The following is a 16933-nucleotide window of genomic DNA, read 5'->3' on the forward strand; positions in this document are numbered from 1 at the left end:
TCTTCTTCAGGAAAGCTCTCTCAGGCCCTAACTGTGTCACAGAGGGTGTGATATCGAGTCCCTTCACCAGTCTGATTCCTTTCTTCTGAATTATCCTAGAAGTGGACACAATACTCCTCATGTAGCCTGTCCAGTGCTAAGCTAAATGGGATATCACCTCCTTCATCTTAGATGCTATACTACTATTAATGTAGCCCAAGGGCCAGCAGATATTCTGGCAGCCATAGCATACTGAGCTCCCTGTCAATTAAAACCCTGAAGTGTCTTCTCATACTTGCTGAGCCCTGAACGACCCTTCTGATACTCTTCTGTCCCCTGAAGCTCTTGGAAAGGAGTCCTGGCTTCCTGCTCACTGCCTTAAATCCAACCCCAGCTACAGGGAGTCTCTGTCACCACCAAGGCGATTCAGATGGTAGCATCCCTGGCACTTAGGCCTTTCCTCTAACCTCACAGCCTAGCGAGCATCCCTGGGTTTGGACAGAGCCGTGTCCAGGGGTCCAGCTCACAGAATGACCTTGGGCATGTCTCGACCCATCTTTGGGCCCCAGTTTCCTTACCTGTAGAATGGAGGAGTTGAACTTGGTGATATTTTCTTTTTTTGAACTTTCTATTGGATTTGTAGAGAGATCCCTTGTACTCTTTACTCAGTTTCCCCCAATGGTAACATCTTGCTTAAGTAAGGAACAGAATCACAACCAGGAAACTGACATTGGTATACTGCTTCAGATTTTATTCAGATTGTACTAGTTTGATGCACACTCGTTTTGATGATATTTCAAGCCCCTTCTAGCTCATAGGAGAAGACTTCCCATCTGCTCCTCGTCAGGCCTGTGACTCACCTCCGGCGAACAGGAAAATGCCTCTGTTCATTGCAACACACGGGAGTCTCCCCAGGCTGGGACTTGGGGGGCTTAGTGCTACCCAATGGCCATGATAGATGGGGCGATGGGTGTGGTGGGGAAGGAGGCAGGCAGTGTGGGCTCACACGACAGGCTCAAAGCTGGAAAACTGGATTGGGGAAGCTCTGTATCTCTGCTTGGCCCTTCTCAGCGAGAAAGTGGGAGCCCACGTGGGTGCTGGAAGACCATCTGCTAACTCCGTCCTCCATGCCAGGTGTCAGCCCTTCAAAGTGGGGCTTAGGCCTGGACCTAGGTGTGAAATACTCCAGGTGAGCACATCAACCAGATCCATGGGAACTCAAAATATTCATTTCTCCCACAGCACCGATCCTTTTAACCAAGGCAGGAATTTCTCCTTCTGCAAATGAATAATTGTGCTTCCCAAGAGCAGGGCAACAGAATCCTTCCTGTGGAGGTTTGCCAGTTTCTCTCCCACTAGGGGCTGCCCACTGAGCATAGGTCAATGTTACTGCATTACCTAAGGCAGATGTCTGGCATATCAGAGACTGACTTGACAATCTGCTGTTGAACTACAGGCAGTGTTCTGATTTCCCAGCCAACACCCTCTTCCTGAATGTGGGATTGTTTTCTGCAGCCCCTAGAAAGGGTTTTTATAAGCCACAGTTTAATGCAGGGAGTGAGAACAAAGAAAAAGGGCACATTCAGGTCAGTACCCTCCTTTTCCAACTCCCTGCTCTTGCCACTTTGCTACAGGGCTTAGAAACTGCATTAGTGTTGGAGGCAAGTACGCCAGGTGACCTGGCTCTGCCCCTGGGGAGGGCGCTGTGCCAAATGGGCTAGAGAGACTCTCCTGTTGCAAGGGCACTGCGGCTCAGCACCAAAGAATTGGTGCTCTGAGGAAACCTCAGTAGGAACTCCAAGAGAACCCGGCTTGTTCCTCTGCGTTGTCCCTGCCGGGCTCTCAGTGCCAACAACAGTGCTTGGCACAAAGTAGGTGCTCAGTAAATATCAGCTGAATGGAACGAGTGCAGGTCGGTGTTGCTAAAACATTCAAATGGTCAAAGGAAGCGTGAAGTCTGGATTCTTATGTGGAATTTAAATATGGGAACCAACTCAAACATGTTTGTTTAAACACCATGTGGTCCAAGTTAAACATAGGCATAGGCTGGCCCCTGCTTGGTGACCTAAATCCAGGCTGCCTGAAACACACTCTCGGCTCTCCAGGAAACCTATGAGGCTGGAGCACTGCCCAAAGGTTTGTCATCCTGTGAGGGCCTATGGTCCAGCCCCTGTCAGCATCTCAGAGCCCATCAACAGGCTCCAGGAACACTGGCCTCCTTTCCATCTATCGAACGAATCTGGGTCTTTGCTGCTGTCCCATGAGGACCAGCCCTTCCCATGCAGCAGTAGAGGCAGCTCATCCACCGCCTCATTCCTTGGAGACTGACCTTGACCTGGCGTGCCTGCTCTCTTCTCCCCGGGTCCTGCCTACAGAGCCCCAGTGGACAGCCCGTTCTCCACCTTTCCATTCCTTCACTGTTTTGTCTCCAACGACCTTCTCCTTCTCTCTATTCCAACCACCCAATGCCACGGCCACACTCGGTCTTTGTCATCTCCTGGGATGGCCCCACCTTTGGAATGTTCCATGCAGACATTCTTACTCTGTGGCTACAACCTCCTACTTTTCCTCACTCTATCACTTAGTGCTCTCATTACACCTGCTTTTTAAAACCATATTAATGTCACTCTGCTTCCCTCGCCCCCTGTGTTCATTTCCGTCCTTAATTCAGCTGTTCCCTGTAGTCTGATCAGCACCCCCAACACCCTTGAACTATGGCCATCCATTGGAGAAAACCAGAGCCCTGGAGCAATCCAACGCTCAGCCTTTTGGGGGCTCACTGGGCACGGCTAGAGCAGCTCAGCTATCCACACACCAAATTCATGCCTTGCAGCTTCAGCTGGGCCCTCAGAGTCCTCTGGGACACGCTCTGCATCTCTCTCTGCCCTTAACCATCATAGAGCCTCCCAACATCTCCGTTCTCCCCAAACCTCAAATCTCTGTGACTGCCTCGTACTTCACTTCCCTTCATCCTCCTCCCTCCTTGTCTATGAGCCCTCCTGCCTCTGGTCTGGTTTGCTTCTTCTACCTGGAACACTCCTTTTCAGCTTATATGGCTCCTCCTCCAGGAAACCCTCGCTAACACCCCTTCCCTGGCACCTGGGCTGGATGCCCCTTCTCTGTGCTCCCGGAGTACCTCCTCTTACCCTGATGGTGACACTCTCCTAATCATTGTCCCTGTTGCCACGCGCTCTTGCAGGCAGACTCTCAGGCTCACCACCGGGTCCCTGGTGGCAGGAAGAGCGCGGATGCATTAAGAGTCCAATAAATATTCTTTCACGCGTAGCCCACGTTTTTCCGCCCATGTGTCTTGGTCATGCCTCCCGCAGCCCTTCCGCCCTCTCTCCACATATTCAGATACTTCGTAAAGCTCAGCTCATAGTGTAGTCCCTTCATGGTGTCCATTCTGACAGCCCTAGAAGAAACCCCTTTCCCTCTGAATGCTCAAGGAATGGGGTCTGTGGCATGCTCATGTGATTTCTCACTGTCTTTTTTTCGTACGATAATTATTTAGCTCTATACAAGTTCCTTGTGGATCGCATCTCTAGCTATATCATCTCTGTATTCCGAGCAGTTAGCCTAGAAAATTTTGGATGGGCAAGCGGAAAAGCAATAAGAGATCCTTACTGGAAATTTGTATGAGTTTCCTGTGGCTGCTGGAAAAAATACCACAGACTGGTGACTTACAATAATACACATTTATTATCATATGTTTCTGCAGGGCAGATATCCAAAAGCAGTCTCACTGGGTTGAAGTCAAGATGTAGCAGGGCTGGTTCCTTCTGGAGGCTCCAGATAGAATCCATTTCCATGCCTTTCCAGCCTCTAGAAGGCGCCAGAAATCCTTGGCTCCTGGCCCCTTCCTGTCATCACCCCACGCCTCTTGATTCTGTTGTCCCCTTTCCTTCTCTGACTCTGACACTTCTGCTTCCCTTTTATAAGGACCTTTGCAATTATGGGGCCCAACCAGAGAATCCAGAACCAGGTCCCCCTCACAAGATCCTTGGTTTAGTTGCACCTGCAAAGTCCTCGTTACCATAGAAACATTCACAGTTTCCAGGGACTAGGTCCTGGTTACCTTGGGGGGCCGTCGTCAGCCTACTACGATAGTATTTGTTATGTCAGAAATAACTGCTGTATTAATTCCGCCAGAAAATTTGGAGGATTTCTTTCCTACGGGACGAAGACATTGGAGGAAGGCTTCTAGGGGTACATCGTTTATAAAGTTCCCACACCTTGGTCCTGAAAAGCTGGCCCATAAAGACATAGACGACTGGATTCAGGCAGCTGTTGGTGAAAGCAAAGAAGTTGGCCCACTGGAGGCCCAGGTCTATGACGTTATCCCAGAAACAGCCTTGGATGGCCTCCATCCGGAACAGGAATTCCAGGAAGGCAAAGAAGTGGTAGGGGGCCCAGCAGACCAGGAAGGCAGCCACGAGCGTGAGAAGAAGTGCCGTGGTCTTGCCATCATTGGGACCCCCACACCTCGTCCTCCTGACGTCCGCCTGCCCTCGCAGGGAGGCCAGGATATGGTAGTTGAAGAAGACAATGGCAGCCAGTGGGAGGAGGAAACCCAGCACATTTAACTCCACGATCCTTGCAATATACCAGGCCTCGTGAGGGAGCACCAACACACAGGCAGAGACGTTCAGGTCCGGGACGGCTTTGACAGCGCGAAACAGGAATGTGGGGATACTCAGCAGGCCCCCTAAGACCCAGATGAGCAGGCAGGTGGCCTGGGCCAGCGTCCGCCGCCGCCGCCTCCGGCTGGCCATGGGATGCACCAGCACGCTGTAGCGGTCCTGGCTGATGGCCACCACCAGGAAGATGCTGACGAATAGATTGGCCTTTATGACTCCATTGACCATGCGGCAGAGGAGGGCTCCGAAAGGCCAGTTGAACTGGTTCCAGATGTTCTCCACCCAGAAGGGCAAGCCCAAGACAAACACCATATCGGAAGCTGCAAGGTTGGCCAGGTAGATTTCAGCCACGGTCAGACGCCGCCGGGGCACGAGGAAGACGGACAGCACGAAAAGATTTCCCAGCAGGCCACAGAAGCAGATGGTAATGATGACTGTCGGTAGCACTCTGTGCAGCAGGTCCCAGGCTTCCTGAGGATTGTCACAGGACGTGGCATTTGGAGGCAAGAGCTGGCTCTGGTTGGAGGACTGGAACTCCAGAAGGGCCTGGGAGGCCATCCACAGGGACCTGCAATGAACAGCATGTAACATGACGTGGGTGGCTGCCAACTCCTGCCCTCCAGCCACATCCAGTTGGCCGTAGTTTGGGAAAATAAAGTTTCATGGGCACATAGCCACACCCATTCATTAACATATTGTTCACAGCTGCTTTTGTGTTGCAACACAGGAGTTGAATGGTTGCAACAGAGACTGTGGCCGGCAGAGCTGAAAATATTTACCATCTGTTCCCATAGAGGAAAAGATTGCCAACCCCTGGTATAAAGAAAGGACCAGGACTTTGAAACCTGAGCCCAAATCCTGGCACAACCACTTGGTGTGGGCCACTTAGACCCCCTGATTTTTTCTTGGTGAAAATCATAGCTAATTGGACGCCTCTCGTGGGACAGTGGCAAGGACTGGGGATAATATCTATGGCGTGCGTGGCATGGTTGCCTGGTGCAGAGGAAGCACTCAATGGAAACTGGTGATTAGTCTTATTAACAACTGTATTATTACCATTAACAGTTTAACAAACATTTAATGAGCACCTACTTTGTGCCTGTGCTTTGCCAGGTGCTGGACATACAGGGAACAGGATGGAGCAACCCTCAGCCTGAAGGTGCTCACCGTCTGGAGGGTTGCAGATGTGGGGATAGTTGTAATGAGCTAAGATGGAACAAAGCAAGGGCTAGGAAGAGACATGGCCAGCACGGGAGCCGATCTGCGACCAGTGGGGTGGACGGGGTTGGGGCATGGTAGGAGGTTTTCACAATGAGAAGGTTCTTGAGCTGGGCTTGAAAAATATGAGTAATAAAATAATAACTAACATGTATTAAATGATCTCCATATTCCAGGCACCATCCTAAGAGTTTTGAATTTAAGTGTTTTCTCATTCAATCTTCCCAGCAGCCCTGTGAGGTTGAGCCATTGTCATCTCCATTGGACCAATCAGAAAATGGAGCACAGAGACACTGAGTCACTTGTCCATGGTCACACAGCAGGTCGGTGGCAGACTCTGGATTCAAACCCAGGCAGTCCTACTCCAGAGCCTGTGGTTCTCTCTATTGTATTCTGCTGCCCGTCTTGTCCCCACTTGGTAGATGAGTTCAGGCTCAGAAGTTAATGACTTATCCAAAGAGACGTGGCTAGTGAGTGACAGCACCGGGCTATGGACCTCAGCCTGCCATGACCCCAAAAGCCACACTCACAGCCACACAGCTGGCCTTCCTCCCACGTGCCCACACTGTTTCAATGGAAGAGGGATATAGTGGGAAGGAAACACACCAAGTCTCCCCGCCCTCTGGAATCCCATGGAGACGTGAGATACACATCCTGTACTTGTGGATTTGTGGGTACTGACTGGCAAAGCTGGCCACAACCAACTCAGGGGACCCACATGGTCCCACTCTCAGTGAGCCACTGTCTACACTGTGGGATTTCTGGGGCTCCACCCCCGAAAATCCTCCCTCCACCTGGAGGAGTTAATAAATGCAAAGTGCTTAAAATGGCTCCTGGCTCTTCATAAGCACTTGCTAAATGTTCACTAGTATGATCCTTGTTCTTATGACTTAGTGATGCTTGAGATTCCTTCAACGGGGCAAAGCCTCAGAGCATCCAACACAAGATCCTGTGTAAGAGAGAACTCGTCTTTGGCTGTGTAACCTTGGGCGAGTCACTTTGTCTCTGAACCTGACTTTCCCCATCTGAGGAGGACCTGACGACCTCCTCGCTGTGACACTGTCTGTAACTCACAGACTGTGCCATTCACTCTGGAGTATAATTCACCAGTTCCTCCATTCATTTATCCACTGAACAAACATTTACTGAGCACCTACTCTGTGCCAGGCACTGTACTAGGTATTTGGGCCACAGGAGTGGATGAAATAGGTAAGGATTCCTCTGCTTAGGGTGCTTCTAGCCTCGTGGGAGGTGAGAGTCAGTAACAATAAATGTACTGAACAGGCGTGAGCCGGGGAGATGGTGAGATGTGATCAGGTGTTAGATATATTTTGAAGGTAGTATCACCATGATTTTCAATCGGACATAGGTTTTTTTTGTTTGTTTTTTTTTAACTGTTATTCCCTATGTTTTATTTTACACTTCCATGACTATTTTGTAACTACCAATTTTTACTTCTTAATGCTTTCACGTTTTCCACCCTGTCACCCAACTCTTCTCCCATCCATCACCCCCAAAAATCTAGTGCCCATCTGACACCATACATGGTTATTACAATATTATTCCTTATGCTGTACCTTATATCCCCATGGCTATTGTGTTACAACCAATTTGTACTGCTTAATCCCTTCCCCTTTTCCACCCATTCCCAACCCTCCTCCCATCTGGCAATCATCAAAATGTTCTCTGTTATCTATTAGTTTGTTTCTGTTTTGTTTGTTTATTTTGTTCTTTAGATTCCACATATGAGTGAAATCACATTGCATCTGTCCTTCACTATCTGATATGCTCCACTCAGCACAACACCCTCCAGGTCCATCCATGCCACCGCAGATGGCAAGATTTCATTCCTATTCATGGCCACACAATATGCCACTGTATATATGTACCATCTCCTCTTTATCCATTCTTCCATCGGCGGACACCCAGGCTGCTTCCACATCTTGGCCATTGTAAACAATGCTGCAATGAACATACGGATAGACACATCCCCTCGAAGAAGCGTTTTGGGTTTCTTTGGATAATTACTCACAAGGGAATTATTTGTTCCTTCTTTGTCACTTGTTAGAGTTTTTGCTTTTTAAAAAAAATTTATTGGGGAATATTGGGGAACAGTGTGTTTCTCCAGGGCCCATCAGCTCCAAGTCATTGTCCTTCAATCTCATTGTGGAGGGTGCAGCTCAGCTCCAAATTCAGTCGCCGTTTTCAATCTTTAGTTGCAGGGGGCCCAGCCCACCATCCCATGGGGGAACTGAACCGACAACCTTGTTGTTAAGAGCTCGGGCTCTAACCAACTGAGCCATCCGGCTGCCCCTCTGGAAGCTCAGAGGCAGCTCATTGTCTTCAGTCTAGTTGTGGAGGGTGCGGCTCACTGGCCCATGTGGGAATTGAACTCTGTTGTTCAGAGCTCGCACTCTAACCAACTGAGCCAGCCAACCTAGTCTTTGTTTTAAAGTCTATTTTGTCTGGTGTAAGTATTGCTATGCTGGGTGTTTTTTTTTTTTCCTTTTCCATTTTTAGGAATTATCTTTTTCCCATCTCTTTACTTTCAGTCTGTGTGAGTCTTTTGACTGAAGTGAGTCTCTTGTAAGCAGCATATGTATGGTTCTTGTTTTCTTCTCTATTCAGCCCCCCTATGTTTTGATTGGAGCATCTAATCCATTTACATTTAAAGTAATTGTTGATAGATATGTAGTTATTGCCATTCTATTATTCATATTTTTAATTAATTCATTAATTAGGTATTAAAGAAATTCTTCTAAGATTCCTTGTAATACTGGTTTGGTGGTGAGGAACTCCTTTAGGTTTTTCTTGTCTGTCCTTCCATTCTCAATGATAACTTTGCTGAGTAGAGTAATCTTGGTTGTAGGTCCTTGCTTTTCATCACTTTGAATATTTCCTGCCAGTCCCTTCTGTCTTGCAAAGTTTCTTTTGAGAAATCAGCTGATAGTCTTACAGCAGCTCCCTTGTAGGTAGTTAACTTCTCTTGCTGGTTTTAAGAGGCTCTCTTTGTCTTTAACCTTTGCCATTTTAATAGTAATGTGTCTTGGTGTTGGCATCTTTGGGTTCATCTTGTTTGGCACTGCCTGCGACTCCTGGGCTTGTATGTCTATTTCCTTTACCAGGTTAGGGAAGTTTTCAGTCATTATTTCTTCAAATAGGTTTTCAATTCCTTGCTCTCTCTTCTCCTTCTGATATGCCTGTGATGCAAATGTTGGTACACTTGATATTGTCCCAGAGGCCCCTTAAACTCTCCTCATTTTTTTGGATTCTTTTTTCTTTTTGCTGCTCTGATTGGGTGTGTTCTGCTACCTTATTTTCTAAATCTCTGATTCTATCCCCTGCTTCATCTAATCTACTGTTGAATACTGCAATGCATTCTTCATTTCTGTTATTGTATTCTTTATTTCCAACTGGTTCTTTTTTATGTTTTCTATCTCAATTTTTATGTTTCCTACCTCTTTGTTGAAATTCTCCCTGAGATCATTGAGCATCCTTATAACCAGCGTTTGGAACTCTGCAGCTGGTAGGTTGCTTGCCTCCATTTTGTTTACTTCTTTTTCTGGAGCTTTGTTCTGTTCTTTTATTTGGGACATGTTTCTTTGTCTCCCCATTTTGGCTGCCTCCCTGTGTTAGTTTCTATGTATCAGGTAGGGCTGCTATGTCTCCTGGTCTTAGTAGAGTGGCCTCATGTAGTAGGTGTCCTGTGGAACCAGTGGTGCAGTCTCCCTGGTCACCAGAGCTGGGTGCTCCAGGTGTGTCCCTGGTGTGGATTGTGTGTGCCCTCCTGTTGTAGTTGAGACTTGATTGCTATTTGCATGTCAATGGGAGGAACTGACCCGCAGGCTGATTGGTTATGAGGACTGGCTGTGACTACAGTGGAGGGCTGTTGTGCAGAGGCTCACCCTACAGAGCAGGGTTCACTTAGTGGGGGTCTGGTGCCTGCCCACTCTCCCCTTTGGGTGTGTCGTCCTAGGAGGTGGCCGAGTGATGCTCCAGCCCAGCCTGAAGCTGGCCACTGGGCCAGCAAGCCCCAGGGCCTCCTGCAAGTGGATCCGCTGTAGGCCAAATTCAGCTACAGTCTGTGTCCTGCCTGGGGCCACCTGGCATGAGCCACAGAGAAATCCAGAGATGGCTGCCACCTGCACTGTGCTTGGAGGTGCCTTGAGAGGCCAAGCCACAAACCAAGGCCAGCTATCACTAGTGCCAGGCTTAGGGCTGCTCAGCCAGAGCTATGGAACATGCTGAAGCCAGATGCTGCTTATTTGGGTTTTGTGAACCTTTGAGAGATTTTAGGAAAGTCCATAGCATGAGCCAAGGCGGGCCATTTTAATGGAAAGGCCACTGGAAGCAGCTTGGGTATGCCCGAAAGTTAGGTGGGGCGTGGCCTCAGAATCACCAGGGCGTGGTGAATGAACGGCGTTAGCCATGTCACTGGAAGCTGAGATATAGCCGCCACCTGGCATCTGCACGCCAGAGTGCGAGGGCTCAACAAAGAAACAATGGCTTCTGCCAGCTCTTCCATCCGGGAGAAAGCTGCCCCTGTAGCACTTACTTACCCTGAAGCCAGGCAATTCAGTTCCTCCCTGTATGTCCCTGGCGCCATTCGAGCTGCTGCCCCAGTGCTGGAGCTCAGAGCAAGTGATTCCATCAGCAAGTAAGTCCTCGCGCAGTCCCTTTAAGAGGAGCACCTGTGAGTGCAGCCTCCCCCCGTCCCACTCAAACACACTCTCTGCTGTTTTCACAGCCAGAAGTTATGGGGACTTCTCTCCTTGGCACTGAAACCCTGGGCTGGGAAGGGGCTGGGACTCTTCGCTTCTCGTGGGAGGGTGGTGCGGTGGGGGGGAACCTCGGCAGCCAAGGTGTCCCTCCCGATTTTTAACGGTCACATGCGTCTCTGCCCCTCCTACCAGTCTCAAGCTGGCTTCTTTTGTATCTCCGTAGTTGTAGAGCTTTGGTTCAGCTAGACTTCAGGCTAGACTTCTCAATAATGGTTGTTCTGTGGTTTAGTTGCTATTGATGTGATGCGGTCAGACATAGGTTCTGAGGAAGGTGGAGTTGGATGATGGCAAGAGTTTTGGCCTGAGCACTTGGAAATATGAAGTTGCCATCAACTGAAATAGAGATGACAGAGTGAAGATAGAGCAGGTATTTTTGGGTGAAGATGAGGAGTTTACTTCTGGACGTGTTAAGGTTGAGATGTCTGCTGGCCATCAAGTGGGGATGTCCAGTGGACGATTGGCTGTATGAGACGGGTATTCCGAGACCAGGTCTGAGATAATGGTACATAATCAGGAGTTGTAATCACATAGATTATGTTTAAAGACACAAGGATGGGTGAAACCAGCAAAGGAGAATACAGGAAAAGAAGAGGATAAGCCGCTGGGCTGCCAGTGGACGGGTCAGTGGGGATCACGGAACATTATGGGCGAGGCGGTATGTAACATTCTGACCCAGAGTATGTGAAGCAGTTGGGAACGTCTGGTTTTGTCATTTATTGCAGGGCATGAATCCACAACTACTTATTTTGTTATTGCCAATACTTTTAAATTTTGCAGTAAGCCTCTACCAGTAGCAATGGGCTAAAAAATATGAATGTTCAATGAAAATTTACATCCTGAACTCCTGTTTCTTAAAGAAGTTGATGATGAACGCGTAAGTTGCACAAAATGTTTGTTGCTGTTTGCACCACTATGGAGGCTATAGCGATTTCACTGACCATGAGGAAACTTAAGACACAAAACTGCTACTTCAGAAGCTAATCATTTTAACAGATCGTGCCCCAAGACATTGATTTCACCCACCGAGTGGCAGAAGATGCTGGTATAGATCGCTATATGCAGACTGACTTCTCACTTAGACCAAGTGACTAGTCTTTAATTCAGCTCATTTTTAGTTGCAACTCGTCTTGTGCACATACGACAATGGAAGTGCTGGCGGAGTATGTGTCAGCTCCATCAGAACTGCACAGACGGACAGGTGACCGTTTGACATCAGGGTGTTCAGATTCTTCCAACAGGAGAACCCGTCCCTTCCAATCAGGAGTCAATTCTTTCATCCAGCCCATGGAATCAAAGCAAAGCCTTCAGACGTGAACAATGGACTTTGTGTGAGTGCTGTACTAAACTCAGTTTAAATTGTTCACGTTAGAAATAAAGTTGCTGTATTTTGTGATGACAACACATATTTTCGGTGGGCAGGGTGTCATACTAGTAATAACAATGTTCTTACTAAAATGAGAGACTATTAACAGAAATATACTTCAAACAGGGCACGGTGCACACAATTTGTAATTGCATATAAATAAGTTTCAATATTTTGTCAATTCAAATGGAGACTGTAGTTGACAAGATTTACAAAATTTTAGAACGTAGTTACTGAACTACAAGCTCTCTGTGATGAAGTTGATGAAGAATTTGAAAAATAAAACCCAACTTTGGCATGTTTTCTTTCTCAGCTATCTAGCATTAGTCAATTTGGGGAGACATTGAGTCTAAGTGTCCTAAAATGTTATTAAACTGTTTGTTAAAACAGATCTCTAAATTGTTGGATTTTGTTCCAAATAATTAAATTTTTTGCTAAAAGAACAAGGAAGGAAGTGATCAAATTAAATGATGAGAGCTCAAATGGCACACAAGATTTAATTTTAAAATTCTCTAATGACATTCTCTAATGAGATTTGGAATCTCTCAATTTGTAGGAAGAATTTTTTCAATCGGATAAATTCATATTCTATACAGAAAAGAGATAGAATTGAGAAAGTCTATGGTTTGCAGCATATAAACTTGACAACGCATTTAAAAGTTAAAAATAACTACAACTTATTTGAAGAGTTTAATCTGTTAAGAATATTTGTTGAAGAAAAAACTCTGAACTGAGGCATAAAGGAAGTACCTGTGAAAATATTTGGGTGGAAATATTTACATAGTTCCATATGCGAAGAATTGGACTTTCAAATAGCCTCTGCTTGTCAGGATTTGCTCAGAGCTTAACCAGATACCTCAACGTCTGCAGAGGGAACAGTTTCTTAACTAAATATATTCTGGTCCAAGAGAAGAGTCAACTGAAGGTGTTAACTTAAATTTATTAACCATAAAATCTGAAGGAAAAGATTTCAACCATTATATAGAACAATTAAAAATAGTAAGACCACATTGAAAGAGAAATACATTCTTTAGGAAAATGTCAGTGACATATCAGAGTCAGATACAAGCCTAAGAAACTAACTGTGTAGCATGTGGATATATACTAAGAACAATTATTTTGCTTATGTTATTTTTCAATGTTCAGTTAATTAACATAAAGAAAAGGTTTTAGTTTGCTTTCATGTATGTGCGTGTATACATATTTTTAAAGACAAATCTTTTTTTGAAAATAAATGTTTCACAAGAACTACTTAATAACCTTGGCAAGAATATATAAAAGGAGCCACTTTAAAATTGGGCCAGGGTAGACATCCCAGAGGAACTGCCTTGCACGTCTTATACCTCAAACTTTTTGAATGTTAAAACAGGGCAAAATCACCTTTGGACTGGGCCTGATGCAAACTTGGCCCCAAAGAGCTGTCTGCAAAGATAACAAGGAAGCAGAAGACTGACGGCTACTGGACTGAAAAGTAAAGACATTCTCTAGAATAAACATCATTGTGTTATGTTATCTGCACCAGTAGAAATGCCTTCCTCGTATTGACATCATTGTTTCCCTTCCCTTTCTCATAAATACCCATTGTCTTTGTCTCCGAATCCGAACATTATTTGGACTTTTACCTGAATCATTCCCGAAGAGCTAGTCTTTGATCTCACATAAATGCTTTCACTTTGAGAGACTTTTCTTTTTTAATTTTTAGGTTAACAACTCCATCAATGTAATATAATCAGTGTATTGTTTTAAGTTGCCCAGTCTGTGGTCATTTATTATGACAGCCACAGAGAACCAACATACCCAGCACAGCCGATTTCCCAGATGCCTGGCGGACACCCCAGCAGCCCCCCGTACTGCACACATGTGTGGGAGCTGCTTCCTGAGACTGGCATTGGGACCCAAGCCGTTCCTTCCTGTGCCCTTCACTGCACATGCTGGGGAAGTTCTATGTGCCAAGGACAATTCATGTGACATCTTCATCTCAGCCCCAATCTTCCCCTACCCTGAGGCTGCAGAATGAGACCCTGGTGCCCAGATCTGACCCTTCAGAAGTGGCCACACCTGTCATCTGCTGAGGGTCCGACGGGACTGTGCTGGGCTTTAGGTAACTTGATCCTGACAACATGCCTGGGAAGGGTGCCCATTGTACAGATGAGCAAACTGAGGTGAGAAAGAGTGAAATGACTTGCCCAAGTTCATGTGGCAATATGAGCTAGTCCATCTGTACACAGCTCTTCTTCCTCACCCGCCTCAGAGTCCAGGCCTCTTTCACACAGCACAGTGTCTATAAAGAGAATGGGCCTGGAGTCGGAACCTGGGCTCGGGTCCTGGAATCACCAAACTGTGTGACTGTGGGCAGGTCAAGTAACTTCTCTGAGCCTCAGTTTCCTCATCTGTAAAGTGGGAATAATGGTGTTTATTGCAAAGAGTCATTGTGAGGCTTGAATGAGACCATGCCTGTAAAATCCCTTGTAGGTTGTAGGGCATCAAATCCAAGGCTTTAATGATGAGAAGCAGCCCCCCCCCCCATAATAACACAACTGTGGTAATTGTAATGATGATAATGTGCCCTGGTCCCTCTGAGTGGAAACAATCTCTCCTCCACGTGGAGTACCCTGATGTTGTAACATGAGTTTGGAAAGTGCCACAAGTCCCCCTTTCTGCTCTTCCTGAGCTTTGGAACAGTTCAGGGATAACCTGGGACCCAGCACACTGGGAAACTAAGGCATTGAATTCCAGAAGGCTGGGTGTCAAGAGGGCCTGGTGCTTGGCCGTGGGATTTTCATTTGTCTCCAGCCTTGGAGCTTGAATCACCAGGAATCTAAGAGGGAACTGGGAGGATGGGGGAGGGGATTTATTACGGAGGCTGAGAGAGCCCACAACGTGGCCTCCTCTGCTTCTCCCCCTTTCCTTCTGCACGTTTCCTTGAACATGCAGGGGGTGAGGGTGTGTGTCCCCTGTGAGGCGTGGGTGCCTGGGTAGGAAGACATGGCCCATGGGGGGCAATGGAGGGAGCCTGGCAGTGTGTCCTCCTAAGAGACCACAAGGGCTGTGAGAGGCACCACCAGACCAAACAATGGGCCATGGGTCTGTGGTGTGAGGCTGAAGGAGCAGCAGAATAATGGCCCCCAAAGGTAGCTATGTCCTAGTCCCCGGGACCTGTAAATATGTTACCTCACATGCAAAGGGACTTTGTAGATGTGATCAGGTTAAGGATCTTGAGATGGAGAGAAGAGACTGGATTATGGCGGTGAGCTTAATGTAATTAGAAGTGAAGGTGATTTCATTTGTGAGTGAAAGAGGAAGGCGGGAGGGTCAGAGTCAGAGATTAGAAGATGTTGCACTGGTGGCTTTGGAGAAGGGGCCACAAGCCAAGAAACACAGGCATCCTCGAGAAGCTCAAAAAAACAAGGAACGGAGTCTCCCCTAAAGCCTCCAGAGGGAGCACAGCCCTGCCAACACCTTGACTTTCACCCAGTGCGACTGATTTTGAACTTCTGACCTCCAGCACTGTAAGATAACAAATCTGTGTTGTTTTAAGCCACTGCATTTGTGCTGATTTGTTACAGCAGCAACCGGAAACCTATACAAGGGCAAAGCTTCACTGTGCCCAGGAAATCAGGGACTGCCAGCTCTGCCACTGGCAGAGACCTCCGGCTTCAGCTGGAATCTGATCAGTTCAACAGAAACTGCCCTCCATCCCACAGGACCTGCTGGTCTGTGGCCACGGCAGCCACAGCCTGTGTCTGCTCAAGCTGGGCTTATGTGTGAAGTCCTCAGGAGCTGCTGCCTGTATTTATATCAAGTTGGCCAGAGAAGAGAACTCTTCCTTCACCAGTTCTGAGCTTTAGCTCTGATGTTTGCCGGGCACAAAGTAGGTGTTCAATAAACAGCAGCGATTGCTATTATTAGTGATATTTGATCCTACTTGAAAAACTCAGAGGTGACATTGGGCAAGTCTACTAGAGATGACAATCCTGTAGTTTCTGTATGATATTTTCTAAGTTCTGCACATTTTTATCATTGGCATGTGGTACTCGGAAGACAGTGTGACTTCAACAAATTAGCCTTCTTCAAATTAATTCCAATGTCAACAGTGAGGTGATGGCACAGGCATTTGAAATACAGACACAGATATTAACGAACGTCCCCTCAGTCACATAATAACATGTGTGGCTATTTTTAAGCCACAAATAAACCAACCAGTTACTGGCCTTGTGAAATCTTGTAAACAATCCTGGGGAGAACAATTTGATTTTTGTAAATCAGAATTTGTAGACTATAACTGGTCAGAGTCCACGCACAGCTCTGATGGCTGTGTTCAGCCTTTAGGTGTTTCATACGACCAGGATATAAAGAGCTGCTGGAACCTCCACAAGCTGTTTCAAACACTCTCCCTCCTCCTCCTCTTACGGAAAAGCAACTAAAACCCAAAGTAGGCACGAATACAAGTCTCTTAAATTGATTTAGAATTATCTTATAAAAAATACACTTACAGAAAGTGGAAAATTTTGCCAATATTTAGTTGTAAAAGGAAGATTTTTGTTTGTTTGTTTGTTTGTTTGTTTGTTTTAAAAGAGACATGGATCTCTTCTTATATGTTACTCTTATAAGAAGGAAAAAGAAAGATGGTCATTTACTTACTCAGAAAGAAAATGAACGCGCTCACAACTCCAGCTGGGTTATCTGATGGCGAGAGCTGCCCTCGGAGGTGTTTTCTGTTCTGGAAAGTGCTGTGGAAATGCGGGGGCCTTAACTTACATAACCTCTGCTCCAGTGATGTCATCAGAGGGATTGCCGAAAAAGTGAGTCTTTCAGATGGAGGAAGCAAGCTGTGGTTTTGAAAGGAAAACTGCTTTGCACTTTGGACCTGGCAAGAGATTTTTTTCAGCCACCGTTTCCTTCCCTTGGTGACGTCTAGGGAGGTACAGGGAATACAGTCAATAATATTGTAA

At 46.7% G+C, this 16933-nt stretch overlaps 1 protein-coding gene across 1 annotated transcript; it reads right to left on the bottom strand.

The window, feature by feature from the left end:
- Positions 1-3656: 3656 nt before the first annotated feature.
- Positions 3657-16735, bottom strand: BDKRB1 (bradykinin receptor B1). The gene is made up of 2 exons (XM_019744368.2): positions 16623-16735; positions 3657-5187 (listed from the first exon to the last, which is right to left on the bottom strand). Exon 2 carries the CDS (start codon positions 5175-5177, stop codon positions 4119-4121), a length of 1059 nt encoding a protein of 352 aa, XP_019599927.2. The 5' UTR covers positions 5178-5187; positions 16623-16735; the 3' UTR covers positions 3657-4118.
- Positions 16736-16933: the final 198 nt, after the last annotated feature.

The sequence above is a fragment of the Rhinolophus sinicus genome, linkage group LG03, assembly GCF_036562045.2.
Source record: "Rhinolophus sinicus isolate RSC01 linkage group LG03, ASM3656204v1, whole genome shotgun sequence".
NCBI lineage: Eukaryota > Metazoa > Chordata > Mammalia > Chiroptera > Rhinolophidae > Rhinolophus > Rhinolophus sinicus.

Excerpts from the sequence above, each read along its gene's own strand:
- BDKRB1 (XM_019744368.2), bottom strand. The coding sequence starts at position 5,177 with ATGGCCTCCCAGGCCCTTCTGGAGTTCCAGTCCTCCAACCAGAGCCAG.